At 35.9% G+C, this 20,299-nt stretch overlaps 1 protein-coding gene across 7 annotated transcripts in view; it reads left to right on the top strand.

Moving 5' to 3' along the window:
• The window catches only part of RUNDC3B (RUN domain containing 3B), a 110,079-nt gene that overhangs the window by 75,052 nt on the left and 14,728 nt on the right, over nucleotides 1–20,299 (top strand). For 3 of the 7 annotated variants that reach the window (XM_075557636.1, XM_075557635.1, XM_075557633.1), the window contains 2 exons: nucleotides 1,113–1,270; nucleotides 14,489–14,635. In XM_075557636.1, the coding sequence (XP_075413751.1) occupies nucleotides 1,113–1,270; nucleotides 14,489–14,635 (305 nt within the window). The remainder of the gene's footprint in view (nucleotides 1–1,112; nucleotides 1,271–14,488; nucleotides 14,636–20,299) is intronic. The other 4 variants (XM_075557637.1, XM_075557634.1, XM_075557639.1 and 1 more) reach the window with 2 other exon arrangements.

Raw genomic sequence — 20,299 nt, 5'->3', positions numbered from 1 at the left:
AGTCACTGTGAAGGCAGAACTGAAAAGAGATGCACAAAATACCACTGTGTATTATTTCTACCACACAGGTACATAAAAGTAAATTACCTCAAAAGCGTGGATAATAGTAAACTAAGGTAAAAATAATTAGCAAGTGGTACCTTTTGAGTAGATACTACTTTGTTTTTAAAATAATTTACTTAATCGCAAGATTATTTGATTTTTAGTAATAGCAGTATTAAGACAACTGACTCAAAACTTTTAATATATAGCTCTCAAGTGACCATACAATATTGCTGTAGGCTACCACTGGGTTATTAAAACAGTAGAAACATTACACAGGAAAGGGTGAGAAGGGGATATTTTATCAAACTTTAGAAAAGAGTTTTAGATAATAGAGCAAATATGTTAAATTTGTCTTATTATTCTATCAGTGATACTCCAAAGTAATACAATAAGTAGAGAAATAATATTTAAATAACTTAGGTTTGATTTTCAAGACATATGGGAGAATTTTGTAGTAGCTATATGTGGTGGTTACATAATCTGGCATCAGTTTGAAGATTAAGAGTGTAGGGGTAGATTCTAGCCTGTCAATCACAAGGTGTAACCAATTAGGCCTCTATGTGAGCATGGCCTTCTCTGGAGAAGTCTGGGAACTCCTGGATTTCCTCCTTGGAGGCGGAGACACACACTCTCTCTCTCTCTCTCTCTCTCTCTCTCTCTGCTGACTCCCTGTGAGACATCTCTGTAGATAAGACACCTAGAGAGAGGCTGATGGAGCCAGACCTCTGGAGCTGGAGGAGCCACGTGGAGACCCTTGCCAGCACTGAGATGCTTCCACCACTACTGGGTCCTCAAAGAGTTTGCACCCACTGGCCTGGGATCTTCCTGTATTTGGCGTCATTGCATGTGTTTCATGAGTCTAAAGAGGATTTCATAGTTTGGTATTGGACATATGGGCTAATATTGGACGTACGGACTTGATCTGGACTGGACTGGGATGTTTTCTCAACATTCAATTGCTCTTGCATATAAAGTTCTTTCTTGTACACATGTAAGTGTCTATAAATTTTGATTTTCTAGTCTACCCAGACTGACAAAACTATATGTCGTTGATACTGTATTTCCAGGGTTATCTTGAAGAACTCTTAAGACTTCGAGAGAACCAGTTATCTGAATCAGTCTCCCAGAATAAAATATTACTTCAAAGGATTGAAGATTCTGATCTGTCCCATAAATTGGAGAAGGAACAATTAGAATATATCATTGTGGAGCTTCAAGATCAGCTGTAAGTGAGACACTTTTGGAAAATGTTTGGTAGTATGTGAACATCAGGAAAAAATGGAGTATTTTGACATAGAAATCAAATTCCCCCAAAATCTGATTTCAGTAATCAATCATGATGAAATTCTTTTTCATTTATTCTTTATATGTCTTTTTGTTTTTCTTATTACAAAAGTAATTTATGGTCATTGTGGAAACATTAAAAAATACAAGAACAAGGGAAAAGCACGTTTAGTCTTGGTACTCATTGGTAACTATGACCTGGTGTATATTATTCCAAATGCATAAGCGTGTTTAAGTATTGATTGTTTCATTAACTGAGTGCATAAAGTTGTTGTATTAATACTTAAAGTGCCAGTATATAAACTGCTTGTTTATACACTGATTGTTTCATTAATTGAGTACATAAACTTGGTGTATTGATACTTAAAGTGCTCGTATATAAACTGTGCTGTCAAGTTGCACCAGAATGTTACTAAGCAGAGTTTAGTACCACTGACTTTAATTTTTTTATAGGCCTCTTAATTTGCTACCATTGAAATCACTTATACTAGGCATACCATTTTGGAAAACTTGCTTTTATCAATTGTTTATGATGATAATTTTCACATACTAACATTTTAAAAGTTGATCTTAAAGTTTTAACTTGAAATAAATTTAAACTTTAATAAAATCTATAAAATTAGAACAAAGAATTCCTGGTTGTCTTTTCCTAGATTTCACTTTTCAATATTTGCTGTACTTAGGTTTTGCTTCTCTCTATCCCCTTATGCACATTAGGTTTTGAACCACTCAAGAGGTTGCATGCATTGTGCCCCGTTACTCCTTGACCCTTGAGTGTGTCTTTCCAAAGAGCAAGGCATTTTCTTACAGAGTCACAGCGCAGTTTATCCAAGCATGACTTTCGTCTTATCTGTCATTCATCTTCCAATTTTATCAATTGTTCAAATAATGCCTTCCATTGCATGAGGATTCTGTCCTACGTTTATTTGTCAATCTCTTTAGTCCCCTTAGAAAGATTCACTGTTTCTTTTGCATGAGATTGACATTGTTAAATAATAAAGTTTCCTCGTTTAAGGTAGTACAGACAAGACCATCACTAGTCTTTCAGTTTGTTGAATTGTGAGTGTTTGTGGGTTGTTATGATGCTGTGAGCAATGCCGTGGGCATTTCACATATGAACAGAGTGAACCATGGTATACAGATTTGAGCCAACCATCCAGACTAGGACAGACTGGGAAGAGGAACCTAGTTATTTACTTTCCGGAAAAAGGAAGTGTTAGTCAGTGAAAACCTGTGGATAGCAGTAGAACATTGTTTATATAGTGCTGGAAGTTGAGCCTCTCAGGTTGGAAGGGACCCAGAATATCACTAGAGAAGGACGCCCTCCTCAAAGCACAGTTCATCTTAATGCTGTGGATGGATTAAAGCTATTGGGACCTTCTTTTGCTGGTGTGACATGAGTCAAAATGTAACGAATTAGCTACAAACATCCATTAGTAATTAAAACTTGGAATGTACAAAGCATGGATCAAAGAATGTTGAAAGTCATCAAAAATGAAATGGAATAGTGAGTTCAAATGGACTGGTATTGACCATTTTGAGTTAGACATTCATATGGCCTACTGTCCCAGGGTGGCAAATTGAAGAGAGCATGTCTCATGTGAAAGTGCGACATTGAGTAAAGAAGATCAAAGCAGAATCAATACATCTGAGTTTTGGAGAAGAATATTGAAAGCACTACTAAAAGAACAATCCAGTCTATATTGGAATAAGTACTGCCTTCGAGGCAAGCATGGCCAGAGTTCGTTTTACATACTTTAGACATATTATCCAGAAAGACTAGAGAAAGACATCATCCTTGGTAAAGTGAAGGGACAGTGAAAAAAACAGCCCTCAAGATGGATTGACACTGCGGCTGCAATAATAGCTCCAGCCTAGGGAAAGTTGTAGAGTTAGAGATGGTGCTGGGCCAGGTCGTGTTTTATTCTGTTGTGCGCAGGGTCACTGGGTTGGAATTGGTGTAATGGCACCTAACAACAACAGTGTCATATTTTTCAAATTATCCTGAAGTATAACATCACCAGTTACATGCCTAAAAGCAAGACCAGTTAAGATGACTGGTTCTATCTTTCATTCACATTTATCATTCAAATTTATCACCACCTTCTGCAAATTGATTAAACATGCTATCAAAATACATTGATTATTACTAGTTATTGGAATGTGAAAGTAGAAAACTAGAAAAAAATGGTGTAAAACTAGAAAGAGCAGTAGTTGGTAAATTGGGTAACAGAAAGGAAGCCAGATATTGCATGATAGGATTTTGCGAGACCAATGATTTATTCATCAAAAACACCTTTTTTTAGTAACAAATGATTACTACATGTGTAGACCTTGCTGGATTGGATGCACAGAAATTAAATCAACTACGTTTGTAAAAGAAGATAATAGAGAACCTCGGTATTGTAAGTTGGAACAATGCCAGGAAGTACCTGTGGTGTAGACTATCAACTGCTTTGTGCATATTGCAGTTGAAGCTAAAGAAAATGAAAACGATTTATAGGCTTTTTTTGTCATTGGCTTTTTTGTTGCTTTGTTTTGCTCTGTCTTGTTTTTTGTGCATATTATTATCTCTGCAGGTCTATCTAGATTAGATAAGTTAGATAAACAAGTTGGAGGACAAAACAACGGGATTGACAGTTCCAGGGGGACATGGGAGAGGGGGAAGTGGGGGAAAGTAAGTGGGGTTAATAAACCCAGGGACAAGGGAACAACGAGTGATTCAAAATCGATGGCAAGGAGGTTGTAGGAGGCCTGGTAGGGCTTGATCAAGGGCTATGTAACCGAGAGGAATTACTGAAACTTAAATGAAGGCTGAGCATGAGAGTGGGTCAAGAGGAAAGTAAAAGGAAATAGAGAAAAGAACTAGGAGGCAAAGGGCATTTAAAGAGATTTAAATACAGGCATGTATGAAGGTAAATACATACATATATATCAATGGGAGAATTAGATCTATGTGCATATATGTATAGGTTTAGTATTAAGGTAGCAGATGAACATTGGGCCTCTACTCAAGTACTCCCTCAACACAAGAACACATTGTTCTAACTGGCATTCCAGGATGCTCACCTTCCTGACATGACTGATTGCTGAAGACAAAGTAGGTGCATAAGCAAATGTGGTGAAAAAAGCTAATGGTGCCCAACTATCAAAAGATACAGCATCTGGGGTCTTAAAGGCTTGAAGATAAACAAGTGACCATCTAGCTGAGAAGCACCAAAGCCCACATGGAAGAAGCACACCAGCCTATGTGATCACAAGCTATCAATGGAATCAAGTATCAGGCATCAAAGGACAAAAAATCATATCATTGTGAAGGAGGGGGAGTGTGGAGTGGAGACCCAAAGCCCATCTGCAGGCAACTTGACCTCCCCTTACAGAGGGGTCGTGGGGAGGAGATAAGCCAGTGAGGGTGCAGTATAGCAACAATGAAACATACAACTTTCCTCTAGTTCTTTAATGCTTCCTCTCCCCTACTATCATGATCCCAATTCTACCTTACAAATCTGGCTAGACCAGAGGCTGTACACTGGTACAAATAGGAACTGGAAACGCATGGTATCCAGGACAGATAAACCCCTCAGGACTGAGATTGAGAATGGTGTTACCAGGAGGATAAAAGGAAGGTGGGGTAGGAAGGGAGAACCAATCACAATGATCTATATATAACCCCCCCCCCACCCGCAGGGAAACTGACTGCAGAAAAGTAGGTGAAGGGAGACGTTAAATAGTGTTAAGATATGACAAAATAATAATAATTTATAAATTATAAAGGGTTCATGAGGGAGGGGACTGGGGAGGGAGGGGAAAAATGAGTTGATTCCAAGGGCTCAAGAAAGAAAATGTTTTTCTTTGTACGGCAAATGTACAAATGTGCTTGTCACAATGGATGGATGTATGGATTGTGATAAGAGTTTTACGAGCCCCCAATAAAATAATTTTAAAAAGGGAAAAAAAAGAATAGTTCAAGAGAGCCACAAAATGACCTTGAAATATAGTCTATCTGAATTTAGAAGTCACAAGAAGAATAGATGTAATGCACTGAATACTAATGATCAAAGACCAGTTGAGTTGTGGGTTATAAAGGACATATTACATGAAGAAAGCACAAGGTCATTAAAGAGAGAAAAAATAAAATACCAAAATGATGTCCTTATTTATGCTCCTTATAAATATCTGTAAAGTTTGTCAAAGGATTATAGGACATATTCTTATTTTGGCCTTTGTTTCACTTATATGGTGTATTTCTGCCCATTTTTAACATACTGTCATATATGTATAATAGTCAATATGCCAAATTCAATAATTTATGCAAAAATGTAACGAGTTCACTTTAAAATTTAGTTCTTGTCGGTAAATATTAATTAAATACATACTTGAGATTGTCTACAGAGCTGAGATCACAGAGAAGAATAAGTCACAGTCTCTTCACAAAGAGCTCAGAACTTTGTCATGTTTGACGTCATCAATCACATTGTTCTCTGAAGAGTGTCATCTGTAGATAGGGGCCTTGTCATCGGCTACAGTTGTAGACCTCTGATAGATGATAGATTGTACAAATTTTATTTGTAAAACACTCATTGAAAACCATAGAGGAATAAATACCCCCAAATTATGAGTAAAACAGAAGCAGCTTTGTCAGATTTAGTACTAGTGAAATGTGTTATCAGTAGCTTTCTTTCTAGTTACCTTTCTAGATAATTTTTTCTATACATGGTTTGAGAGATTATAGCAATAATAATTTTTCCTGTAGGGTTCCCTAGTAGAAGTGAAAAAGAAATGAGCTAATCTTTCATTGCTAACAGTAGGCTATTGATCGGGTTAAAGAACCAGTTTTGTGTAGTTCATGATGAGTAGCAATGGTGTGCCCTCGTGGAACTTCAAACCATACATCAGTGGTGATATGCCCTCCTGGTTTGCAAGTTTTAGAAGGATAATGACATTACAAGCGTGCATGATGTTTGTCAATACTCAATAATGGACAAATTATGACAGTATTTAGCCATGTATGTCTTGGCAGATAACATCTGTCTTGGCAGACCCCAATTGTTAACAAAAATTAAATCACTGTGCTGCCAAATCTTATAACATTATTCCAATAAGGACAAAAAATTGGTTGGTAACAGACTGGGTTAAACTATATTGTCTTGTGTAACTTCTTAGATGCTGATGGGAAATACAGTAGAAAAGGATAGTAATTCAATATGGGTAATTAGTTATTTTATTGCTTTTAGTCATAATATATTTCATTAAAATGATTGATAGAGTTTCTTACACGAAAGATATTCATATATTTGCTCCAAGGATCCAGCAACAAATAGGGGCTATATAGTGTAATATAGATAATTATTCATCAGATTACATTGAGAAAATCAGATTTCATTACAAATTTAAAAAAGACTTGTCTTTTGCATTCTTATTTAGTAAATATCTTATACTGAATACATGCAAAAAAGCCCCCCCAAAACTGTTAGTGTGTTAGGTACCCAATAGGTACCCTCAGGTTGGTTCTTACTTCATAAAGAACCTATCTAAAGAACAACCCTTTCACAGGGATCAACTAAGACCATCGGAAAACACATATTTCCAGTGGTCTTAGGAGACACCACTCCTCTATTCATCTCCAGGTGGGTCCTCCCACAAGCAGATACATCCACATGAGTGCCTGGCGTGATGACATCGTCACACCAACCCCATCACTTATACCCCATATAAATACAGATGTATGTGACAGGGTTGGCACCATAATGTACTTATGTGGACCAGTCATGTGTAGATAGCACCTACTGTGTAGAGAGTAGTTGCTGTGTTGAAAGCAGCTACTCTGTTAAAAGCAGATACTGTGTTGAAAGCAGCAGTATTGGAGGTAAAATGACACTTCATGAATTATAATTACTGGGTAAATGTAAAATCATGTACTTTAAAATCATCAACTATTGCAAAAAATATTTGTACCATGGGAACTTAATCTGGATGCTAATCAGTCTTGTATATTCAGCTGTGCTTGATGTAACTACTGCCCCCTTGTGATAGTAACAGATATGTAAAAAAACAACACATATAATAGTAAATCATAAGAAACTTTAATCAACTGTATTGACTAAACTATGTCGTGTATCATCTTTTGTTTTATTAAGCTATTGTTATATATTATTTTCATTAGCAAACCATCCCATGACAATGGATCATGCAGAGGATGTTAAGAAGAGAAAATATAGTGAGGATTTTTTACAGTATGGTTTTACCTCAATAATGACATCAGGAATTAAGAAATTGCAATGTGTTATTTGCTGTGAAGTTCTACCAGCTGAATCTATGAAGCCAACCAAAATAAAACACCATTTTCATAGAAAGCATCCAAGATTTACCGGCAAGGACATCACCTATTTTAGAAGCTAAACTGATGGACTCAAGAAAGCCAGACTTGACACTGGTGGCAAGTACCACAAACAAATGTAGCAGCCCTTGAGACTTCATAGTTGGTGGCAATCAGATTTGCCAGAGCTATGAAACCTCACAGCATTGCTGAGGATTTACTGTTGCCAGCGGCCAAAGATACTGTTTGAGTTCTGATGGGAGACAAATTTATTATGAAATTGAGTGCAGTTTCCTTACCTTACAACACTGTCTGCAGAAGAATAGATTGCATGTCTGCTGATATCCTTGATCAGGTAAGCCAAGGAATTAAATCTGCTCCACTTCCAATATTTAGCATCCAGCTTGATAAGTCTGCAGACGTTGCAAACTGTTCACAGTTACTGGTTTATGTTAGGTATATTAATGATGGCGACTTTAAAGAGGAGTTTCTTTTTTTTCAAACCTCTTGAAATGATAACTACTATGTGTGATGTATTTTACATAGTAGGTTCTTTTCGGAAAGAGCATAAGATCTCTTGGGAAAAGGTTTGTGGTATTTGCACAGATGGTGCTCCAGCTATACTAGAATGTTGATCTGGATTTCAACATTTGGTACTGAATGAGTCGCCAAAAGTCATTGGAACTCAGCAAATATCAGCAACAAAGACACTGCAACAAGAGTTACAAGAAGTAATAAAAAGCGTTATAAGTTCTCTCAATTTTGTGAAGGCAAGCACTTTAAACAGTCGACTGTTTTCGCAACTGTGCAACGAATTGGATGCACCGAATAATGCTCTGCTATTTAACATTGAAGTGAGATGGTTGTTGAGAGGAAAACTTTTAAAATGTGTTTTTGAGCTTTGTGAACATTTTTTATCCAGAAAGCAAGACCGCAACTCAAAGCATTTTTCATCCATAAAAGTGAGCTGCATAAAATGGCGTACTTGGCTGACATCTTTGCCTCTTGAATGAGTTACATTTATCACTACAAGGACCAAATGCAACATGCTTCAATTTGTCTGAAAAGATCTGATCATTCCAAATGAAACTTCAGCTTTGGCCAAAAAAAAAAAAATTGGATGAAAATAAAATTTACATGTTGCCTACCTTATCTGCTTTCTTTGAGGAACATGACATTGAACCAGACAAAAGGATTACGATGATAATTTCTGTGAAAGAACACTTGCACATGCTTGCAGACGAAATTTCATCGTACTTTCAAATTCTACCTGACACTCCATTTGCACTTGCCAGAAGCCCATTCACAGTCAGAGTTGAAGATGTTCCTGAGACAGCACAAGAGGAGTTCATTGAACTTATTAACAGTGATGCAGTGAGAACTGGTTTCTCTACAATGCCAGTTACAAAATTCTGGATCGTGTTTGCAGTCATATTCTGTTCTGTCTGCGACTGTGTTGTGCCTTCTTCCATTTCCAACAACATATCTTTGTGAAAAAGACATTGGGTCCCCACACCGTAGCCCCCTCATTCACGATGATATGATTTTAAAAAAATTTTAGTGCTTGATTCCTGGTCTCTTCAACCCCTCGTGATCACACAGGCTGGTGTGCTTCTTCCACGTGGGCTTCTTTGTTTCTAGAATAGATGGCCGCTTGTTTACCTTAAAGCCTTTAAGACCCCAGACACTGTAACTCTCGATAGCCGGGCACCATCAGCTTTCTTTACCACACTTACGCGCGCATTTGTCTTCAGCATTTTTACGGGGAAGGTAAGAACACAATGATGATGCTTGCTCTTTGGTGTCTGCTACCTGATCCCTTCAACACCCTGTGATCACACAGGCAGGCGTTCTTCCATGTGGGCTTTGTTGCTTCTCAGCTAGATGGCCGCTGTTTACCTTCAAGCCTTTAAGACCCCATGTGCTATATCTTTTGATAGCCGGCCACCATCAGCTTTCTTCACCACATTGACTTAAGCACACATTTGTCTTCAGCAATCGTGTTGGGAAGGTAGGTATCATGGAATGTTTGGTTGATCAAAGTGTTCTTGCATTGAGGGAGTATGTGTGTGGAGACCCAATGTCCATCTACTACCTTAGTACTAAACCTATACATATATGCACATAGATCTATTTCCCCATCATCATATATAAATATATTTACATATGTACATTCCTGTATTTAGTCCTTTATGCCCTTTGGGAGGTCAATTTATAATGGTACTATCCTGCCAGAGACCCAGGTCAGATATGAATAATTACAATAGAGTCCAGAGGTGGAGAATGTATTACTATATTTTAGTATTAATAAAATGGTAAAGGGTTCTATATTCCTTTGATTGCACTATTGATACTGAATGTAGGACCCACCAGATAACTTTTACCTGCATGAGTCTGTTAAGAAGGTGGAGGAAGATACTGATAGGACTCGTGAGTAATTGTGAACAAGATTCCCTGCAATGCTATCCTGCTGTGTATAAAATAAGCCCTTTGAGAAGCCAGGGTGTGAAATCATCACTGGCAAGACCCAGTCATGGAGTGGGTTAGATTTGGGTTCAGTTTTTGATGAGTATTTCATACATAAATATGTAAATAACTTTAAAAATTCAGGTAATTGACACCTTAATAAGTTATATTTGAAATTTTTTGTTTAAAGTGAATATAAAATAAGTCTTGACAAGTACACACGAATAAAGAATTTTTTATATTGACATGATGAAAGTAGGGAGTTATAAGCCTTTTATGATTCTGGAAGACAGTAAATGAATAAACAAATTATCAGTACTTCTCTTGGTGCTAACTTGTTTTAGTAATATTTTTGTAATTGGTTACTTCATTTGGCAAATACTATTGGTTAACTGTAGAGCCCTGTTCTACTTGCTAGAGACTCAGGAATGAACAAAACAGTTCTTATCCTTAAAAAGTTTCACTGGGCACTGGATAGAGACCAGTAGTAAACAAACAGCATGTGAGCGATGATCCTGTTCCAGAGTCGTTAGGAGATGCTAGCTAGAGAAGAGTATTACTGTCATCCTGCTGTTCCTAAGAAAGTTAAGACAGTGCACTTCATCTAACAGCTTCTTGTGTGGTGACTCCCATGTTTGACATTTGGCGTCTTCAACCTAATCATTCTTCTCATTAGTGTAAAAGACTGCTATTAATAGACACTATTTTCATGGAGATTTTTCTCAAAGTGCTATGTTTACAATCTCACTGGAGTACATACATGTTAAGAATTATAGCATACCAGACAGTAAATGATAGAAAAAGTTTACCGCAGTGCTAACGCTAGGCATTTGGCTAGACTCTGAAAATTTACTTCATAGCATGGAATTCAGTTGTACTGAATATACTTGGAGCCAAGATGATAAATTCTTAACTACAAAGGATTATGTGCTATATATTATAGCCTTACTATAAAGGAATATACATATCTAGATCTTTATAAAATAGTATAGAAATAGCAGGTTTGATACTAATCTCTGAAAGTAATAAAATTTAACAAATTATTTTAAAATAACACCATTTTTCTCTTCCTTTTAAAATATTGAATATTTAGAACTCAAAAGATGATAAGATCTCAGTTGTGAAGCCAGTATACTCAGTATTTGCAAGAAACTTATTTGAAGATTTTGCAAATAGAACTAGAGGGACTCTTTGGGTAGATCAATGCTTAAGAACTAAGTGGGAGAGGGGCCAGTGAAAGACCAGGAGAAACCGATGTAGTACCAATGATTATTTCACAAGGGAACATGTTTTGGTTTGGGTTTTTGTCAGTAGATTCACACTGAAGAGTATAGACCAGTGTACCATTGTCCCATCATCATGCTGATTTTAGTTGCCTTTGATTGGACCTGCTTGCATTATCAAAGAGTCCACATTTTATAGATTTGGGTCATGCACACTCTTCATGAGCATTGGTGTGACTGAGTCCATTGTTACAGGATTATGTCAGCCTTTCTCGGTGAGAATTTCCCTCCTTTTCATTAACCCTCTACCATCTTCAAAGAATCTCATTTAATTTATCTGAGGTGAGACTGGGGCACCAATATTTTTATTTAATCCCGAGGAGTCCTGGTGGCAGAGTGTTTACACTTTAGGCTGCTAACTGCAAGATCAACAGTTTGAAACCGCAAGCTGCTCCATGGGAGAAAGAAGAGGCTTTCTACTCTCATAAAGACTTAGTCTAGGAAAGCCACAGAGGCAGTTCTTCCCTCGCCTATCAAACCAAATTCAAACTGCTGACCTGAAGGATGCCCGCCCAGTACAGAATCACTGCATTATCAGGGTCCTGTTAGTTGGATTACATTCACTGGCAATGAATTTCTTGAGTAGGATGTTCTAATTTGCAGTCTGGATAAAGAACTATACTTTGTTTAAAATCTTCAGCAAAAAAAAAAAAAAAGTTTTAAATCCTACCCTGATACTTATTATGCTCTTAGGGGCAACTCAATTGCATCCCTAAACATTGAAACCTACCCAAGTGGTTTTGTTATTTTATACAAAAAAGATGCAGTGGTTTTTAATTGCCAATAGTTTTGAAGTAGAGTATAATTTATATTTGCCACCTTCCCTTGTAGATTATTTTTAGGTACCTATTCTTTTAAGATTTTTTTTTGTCCTTTAGATTCAGAATTGTGATCCACTGCTTATTTTTAAAATTTTAAAATTTGCTATTTTATAGTTCACTATTTCATTTTACTGACATTTATTGAATCACTCTTATGTTCTTTGGATTTGAAGCTGAGAATACTGAAATATATTTGTTCTACTCCTTGCTCTCAAGATGTTTAGAGAGAAAACAAACAAATAAGGGCAACCATATTTTACAATTGCTATAATAGAAGCTTTTGTTGGATTTAGTGGGGGCAAAAAATGTTAGTGTAAAGGAGAATATACTTGGAACGATTTAAGGAAACCATGGGTTTTTATACTAATTCTTAGCAAATAACTGTGGTACAGGTTTTTTTTTTAATGAACAAGTATGGAAAGAGATGGCAGAGGAAACCACAGGGACACAGACCCTCTGCTGTTGAGTTGCTCCTGCCTCACAGTGACCCTGAAGGACAGGAGAATTTCCCTGTGACGTTTCCAAGGCTGTAGATCCTTCCAGAAGCAGATGGACACATCTCTCCGTGGAGCAGCTGGTAGGTTAGAACATGTGAGGACTTTTATTACTGTGCTCCCAGGGTGCCTTACAGCCACTAAAGCAAGCTAACCAAACCCACTGCCATTGAGTTAGTTCTGACTCAAAGTGACTGTATAAACAGTCTCCAAGACTGTACCTCAGTACAGGAGCAGATGCTGCTGCTGAGACGAACTGCCATCCCAATGCTCACTCCTTAATGTCATCAGAACTCCGCAAACTCTGGAACGCCTCTAGGGAGAAGATATATGAAAGGGAAAATGCAGGAAGAGATTCAAAATAATTATAATTGAATCTCTGGCAAATACACCCATTGCTGCTTTCTTTGATTTTTTGGTTGATCTTAAAATTTCTCTAATTACTCTCTTTATAAATCTTTACCATTTTTTTTTAAAGGAAGAAATCCTATGTGGTCAAGTCAGTTCTGAATTCGCTTTTATGAGAGAGTACAACTGCCCCATAGGGTTCCCAAGGCTTTCGTCTGTACGGAATGAGTACGGTGCCTTTTCCCACACACAGTGGCTGGTGTGTCCGAACCACTGACCTTTTACTTAGCACAATCTCTTGGTCACAGCAGATATTATTTCATTGTGAATGTAGTGGAGATATAGATATCCTATAATTTTAGAAACATTATTCTGTGTCCTGCTGGAGACTTCAAGTGTAGTTATCGCGTTAGAGTAATGGCTAAGCGGCCCGTGTTTTCTCTCTAGCACAGGGTTTTACTGGCAGCACCTCAGGCTCTTTTCCATCCACCACAGGACTGCTGACAGTGAGAGTTAATGTCAAGCTTCTGAATTGGTGGCTCAGTATACTGGCACACGAAAGCCATTGACTCCCATTAGATAAAGGTTGCCTAGAGGGTATTTTAGGACACTGTACAAATAGAATTAAGATTTTTGTAAAGAGAATTATGCATTTGAGTTATTTGTATTAACCAGTTCAAGTGTTGGATTAACCTTTTGACAATGATCAGTTGGTTGGTATAATTGAAAATTTTTTGTGTGGTATAATTGAAAGTTTGACAAAAAGCTAATTGTAAGTTATTAACGAATAACAATTCTACAAAAAAATCAAAGAATATTGTAAATTATTATAATGGCCTCAGTCTTTCATTGAAGTATTTGATTATATTCAATTTTTATTGATGGAACCAATTTCAAGAATTAATAATAATTTCTATTAAAAATAGTGGTATCTCATGAATTTTTATATAAAAATTTAGTATACTCAGCTTTCCACATTTATTTGGAATATTTTTGTTTTCCAAGTTAATTTTAAATATTTCTGATTTTGATGCTAGAAAATCATACAGTTGGAATTTTAATATTCATAGTTTAACTATCTTCTGATAAACTACATTTAAGATATCATTGTTTTTAAATTAAGATGTAAAACATACCAAATTTAACTCCAAAAACAGTGATATCCTCTAGGAATAGATCTGTGTTTAAAAAAACAAAAAAAGCCTAAATTCACAAGTAGTGATTTGTTGTAGCCAACAGGGGAAGAATTAAAGAGTACAAGTTGGAGGTGATAAAACACTTGTCCCAACCAGCCTTGCTCTATTTCTGTGCACAATCTACTAACCTGCCATTTTAAAAAGATAATTTTGGGGGACCGAAATTGATACCACTGATTCCTCTGCCATTGCAGAACAGTAAAGACAAAAGCACTCACCATCTTAATATTCACAGGACTGTGCTAAAGAATAATGATTTAAGATCAAGACAAGAGTTAACTGCCCACCTCACCAACCAGTGGCCTTCCCCAGGAGCTCTGGATGTCAATGCTGTTGCCTTGGATACGTTGCTTTACCGAAAACACAATAAACAGTGGTATGAGTAAGTGTAATACTTTTTTTTCGAAATAATTAGAACTTTAGTACCAAAACATATGACTTTTCACTTTGGTATCTCTTTCTAAATTCATTATTAGTTTGGTCTTCAGTTCGGTTAAGACTGAACATGTTAATCTTGTAGAGCCAAGGCACCCAGGAGAATTAAAAGGCTGAGAACTTGTGATGCAGTCATGACTAGCTACCCAAATCTATTATTTGATTAACCCTACAGTTAAACATTTGAGCTGGTGTTTAATGAGCCATCTTTTTTTCATTCTAGTTTGCTATTGCATTTGCTTTAGGGTTAGTTTTCCTACTAGTTAGAAAACAAAATTCCATCCCATGGAAAGATAGAATGGGATTTGTTTGTTCATAACTGAATCCAGAAGAGTTTTGCTCATTTTCAACAAATTCAGTTGTTAGAAGCTATATAGATTTATTGAAAATGAGCAAAACTCTTCAATACTCAATAAGATAGGCATTGAAGCTGCAAGGTCAGTGATTCAAACCCACCAGGAGCCTTGAGGGAGAAAATTGAGGCTATCTGGTCCCATAAACATTTACAAAGCCTCAGAGACCCTATATAAAATTGCTGTACATTAGAATTGACTTGATGGCAGTGGATCTGAATATTTTGGCATGTAAAATGTGATCATTCCACGCTCATGTGAACTCGGATCCTTTCTCCATTTCCGTGTTCTAATGTTCAGGACTACTTCCTTTAGTCCTAGTGTCCCAGTGTTGAGGGAGCTACAAATTCTTAGGCTAGGTTCCTTGGATCTTTATTTTAGAACTTGTGTAATGTGTTCCCTGCTTTTGATTTTTAGTCACCCTTTCAATATATTTTCTATTGCTCTCCTGTTAATTTCTCTTCTTTATCCCCATTCTCCTCCCTGCCTTCCTCCTCTGTTCTTTATTCTCTCCCCTTCCCTTTCCTTCCTTCCTTCTCTCTCACCTCTCTTCTTTGTTCTTCCCTTCTCTCCCGCTCTCTGCTTCTTTCTCTTACTCTTATTTTATACTGTTCTTGCTTTTAAATTTTACTAATAGAAGGTATAATTTTACCTGTGCTTATTAGGGTAACCATTTACTAGGTAATTCATATCCATATATTTCTATAAGGAATTTTTAGCACAGACATAACTTCCACCTGCTTCACTATGATTTGTGTGTGTGTGTGTGTGTGTGTGTCAGAGACAGAACTAGAAATTATCAATATTACAGACCTTTTTTACAGTATAAATTTTTTTCTATTAATAAATCTTTTTATTGAGGGATCTTACATATAACAATCCATATATCCATTATATCAAGTGGGCATGTTGTTTGCATCAACAGTTTCTAAACATCTTTCTTCTTGAGTCCTTTGCTATCAGCTCCTCTTTTTTTTCCCTCCCTCTTCCACCCTCCACCCCTGAAAACGCTTAATGTATTATGTATTATTTTACATATCTTACACCTCACATTCTATCCCTTCACCTACTATCCTGGTATTCATCCCCCTCGAGAGGAGTTATTCTGGCTGTCATTGCTATCCGTTCCCATTTCCTTTACCCTGCCCTCCTGGAATCGTTACTTCCTTTACTGATCTGGAGGTATGTCTTTCTACATATTTAAAGGTCTAATTTGTGCCACTGTATGCACACTGGTCTAGCAGGATTGTGAAGTAGACTTTTTGTTTTAAAATAATTGCTAGGAACTTTAAGATATTTGTCTTGTTTGATTGATGTTGGGGAGAAGTAGGTAAAAACAACCATGTATTTATAGACTAAATCAGTAGAACCTTCTTGAACATCTGCTACACCAAGTTGCTTAGTATGATTCAAGGTGCTGATTTTGAGTCATTTATGGATTGGGATTAAGTGTATATACTTTTATCAAAGTTTTGAATAACTATGGTATGTTTTACTATTATAGTATGAAACTTTACCTCTCTGTGACCTTTCTGTGAAATACTTGCTTTAACACAAAAATATTGTTTACATTTTAAATTTATGATTGAAAATTTAAATGTATAGAAATAATTGCAAGAGACTATTAATGCTTTTTTATTTAAATCATCAAATGTAATATTTTCTCTAGAAGGCATATACCCCTATTATCCTAAAGAACTATGTATTGAGGAGTCAATAAGGAATTTAAGGTGGAAGATTTGTTACTGGTTTACCTCTGCATGTAACTGACTTTTACAAAGTATTGTTGCACCAGAAAAAGTTATTGCAGTCTTAAAGAAGGCAGTGGAATTTTATCTCCATGTCTTATATGGAATCAGGTTTTATATGTCTTACCTGATTTACTCCATTTATTCCCGGAGACATCCTTTATTATCTGGTCTTGTCTTAGATGTTGGTGTTGCTGTGAGATGGTCCTGTTGTCAAATTGGTATCTCTGAACCAACAGTATTGAGCTTTGTAACAGTACAGAGAGCTGGAGGTTAAAGTCAGGACTTGGTATTCACTACCTGTGTAACATTGAGTAATGAATGTCTTCCCTGCAGATAATGCCTGTCTTCTAATTATAATGATCAGATGATTATAATTATATCAGACAATGTAATTATCTGGCTTTTCATAATTCCCTGGTAACTTTTAATTTATCCTTTGTATAATAGTCTTTTTGCTTATACCATTACATAATCTTGTATGTAGGTTTGGAGTGTGGATCATCTAAAGTTCCATGCTCTACGTTCTGGATCTTATTAAAATTAAAATGAGCAGCAAGCCTCCTATTGTTCTGAATAAAATAACTCCTCATTTCTGACGTAGACATGGAAGCTTTGGGTTTTCAGAGCAGTGTTCTATAAATCATGTTTGAAACAAATCAGACCTTTTCATCAAGATTCAATTTTAGCTCTCCTCAAATTAATAATATAAGCCACAACCCCTGAATACTCAATTACTAATTCCTTTTAATCACCCAATAGCTTGAATAAATTAAACATAAATTTTACAAATTGGGGAAGGTGGATAAAATCTTTTTAATAAGGATCAATTGACTATCTTGAAAATCTGGGACACTAACCATATAACTAGTTTTAGTACTAGATTTTTCCCCCTAAAATACAGCATTTATAAAGCTATTTATATAGAATCTTAATTATTTCTTTCATGGATAACTCTGAGAAGAAAGAAATCGTGCTGTTTGACTTATTTAATTTGTTGGCTTTGTTGGTATTTCTTAAATGAGCCGTTGATTAGTTTGATGTTATCACTCATGGGATCTTTCTTAAAAGGGCTTAAATGTTTTTCTATTTACTATGCTGTTTATAAAACTTTGAAGTATGATTTCTAGTTAATTTCTTCATTACTTAGTTCTGACAAGATTAGTTATAGTGAATTTTATTTTTCCCCTTCATTTCAGATATGGGACTATTGTATTAAAAAACTGGTAAGCATTATAGGCTTATTGCAAAAATCAAAGAATAATTTTATATTTTCCCTTAATGAACTAGTTAGTTCCTTAAATACATTAATTAATCATTTTCAGATTAAATAGTAATGGTTTCTCTCAAATACAGTAATTGCTCTTTTATTTCCAAGAGCTTTTGTTAGTCTTTATGAATACAATCTGAGTTACTAGCTTGTTGGCTGTTATGTAATCTTGTTAGATTATCAGTTATATAATTGTTTTAGATCAGTGGTTCTCAATCTTCCTAATGCCATGACCCTTTAATACGGTTCCTCATGTTGTGGTGACCCAGCAACCATAAAATTATTTTCGTTGCTATTTCATAACTGCAATTTTGCTACTGTAATGAATCAGGCGACCCCCATTAAAGGGTCATTCAACCCCCAAAGGGGTCATGACCCACAGGTTGAGAACCACTGTTTAGATTATTGCCTAACTCATATTCCTATACCAAAAGATTATACTAATTGCCATCTTATGTATCTCTTCTACTTTAGCTTTTTTAAAAAGACTTTTAAATTTGTCACTGTCTCTCACTTGGGTTATTATTCAGATTACAAAGTTATCGATAATGATGAGTTAAAATATGCCTATCATGATCTAGTTAGACTTTTAATTTTTCCTACTGACTTTCTGTTTAATTTTTCTTATTCACTTCCATTGTATTGGAGACTTTCCCCTATGTGTACCTTATCAATATTTGTCACCTGTAGGAATTGAGTGGTTGCATAAATATTTCACAGTTCATGTGTTTTTTAAATAATTTTATTGGGAGCTCGTACAACTTTTATCTATCCTTCCCCTTAAGGCTGTCCTTACACCCTAATATAAGTTAAGAAAAATTAGATACCTCTCTGTTCTTGCTCTTATTAGTTGCTGTTAAATTTACTCTGACTCCTAGTGGCCGTATAGACCACAGAACAAACATTGCTTAATCTGTATCATCTTTATAATCACTACCTGTTTGAGCCCGTTATTGTGGTTCTTATGCCATTTTATTTTACCAGGGGTCTCCCAGTTTGACCCGCTACAGTTTACCATACATATCTTCAGTTAGTGATTGATCCTTCCTGATGGTGTGTCCAGAGCAAGCAAGTTCGACTGAATTCTGTTATGATCTGTGATGTTGTTATAGGTTCGTTTTCAGACAAGAGTCCTTCCTAGTAGTACAACAGGTTTGTATCTGGCTGATAACTGGAAGGTTGGTAGTTTCAAAAGTCTTAGTGGCAGTCTGCTTCCATGAAGATTACAGTCCAGGAAGTTCTCGGGTGCAGTTCTACTCTGATGACTTGGAATAGCGTCATCTCGATAGCACACAAGTTTTCTGAATATTGTCAGGGATTTCTGCTGTATCATGTATTGATATTTCCCCATAACTTATGTCTATGAAAACAAGCCAAGATTAAAAAGAAGAGTATATACCTCTTTCTCCGTATTCATTTATGTGTGTCTATGGATAGATTTTTATTTTCTACATATGGATGGTCATTGTCTCCTTCCAAGGAAGACACTGTGTGCCAGACTCCTATCATACCATGTAAATGATAATTGTTTTCAACATATCTAATGGGAAAATAAATGACATTATCCATATAATTACTTCTGATCATTATTGTTAAAAAGTATGATTGTAGGAAATTTTACTTAAAAAGTAAATTCAAAGTCTGTTGCTTAATTTCTTTTTTTAGTACCCAATCTTGTGTATAGAAATTTGTATTTGATGATTTGGATATTTAAATAGTTGCATATTAAATGTTGATTATTTTACTGCATCCTAAATGCCTATAGCGTATGTCATTAATTTGAATGATATTAACAATGTAATGGTAAAAATTAAATTAAAAACTTTTATATAGTCATAGTGCATGACTTGCCATCTTAGATTTTTGCTAAGTAAGCTATTGATGTACTTTAAATCATATTCTGAGAAATAATAGTAAACTATTAAACAGATGGGGGTGTGTGATGGGTTACATTTAAATTTTGCAATGTGGTGTTGATGAACTTAGGATTGTAAATAGGGTTTAGCAGTGGACTTTTAAAGATAGAAACCCTATAGAATAATACTTTACTGCATGGCAAGATGCTTGTTAGATGGAGCTGCAAGTCACACTGGAAATCAGGTAAGAATGTGAAAGTCACACCTATCAGATGGTCAGTCTGTGCTCGCTTTCCTGTAAAGAAGATAGTGAATTGTATTCTTCTTAATACATTATAAATTTGGTGCTCAATTTTTATTTTGAATTTTCATTATTGCTCCAGA

Source organism: Tenrec ecaudatus, chromosome 9, assembly GCF_050624435.1.
Source record: "Tenrec ecaudatus isolate mTenEca1 chromosome 9, mTenEca1.hap1, whole genome shotgun sequence".
In the NCBI taxonomy this organism is placed as follows: Eukaryota; Metazoa; Chordata; class Mammalia; order Afrosoricida; family Tenrecidae; genus Tenrec; species Tenrec ecaudatus.
Note: the sequence above shows the minus strand (reverse complement) of the source record. Positions and strands in the feature narration are given on the sequence as shown.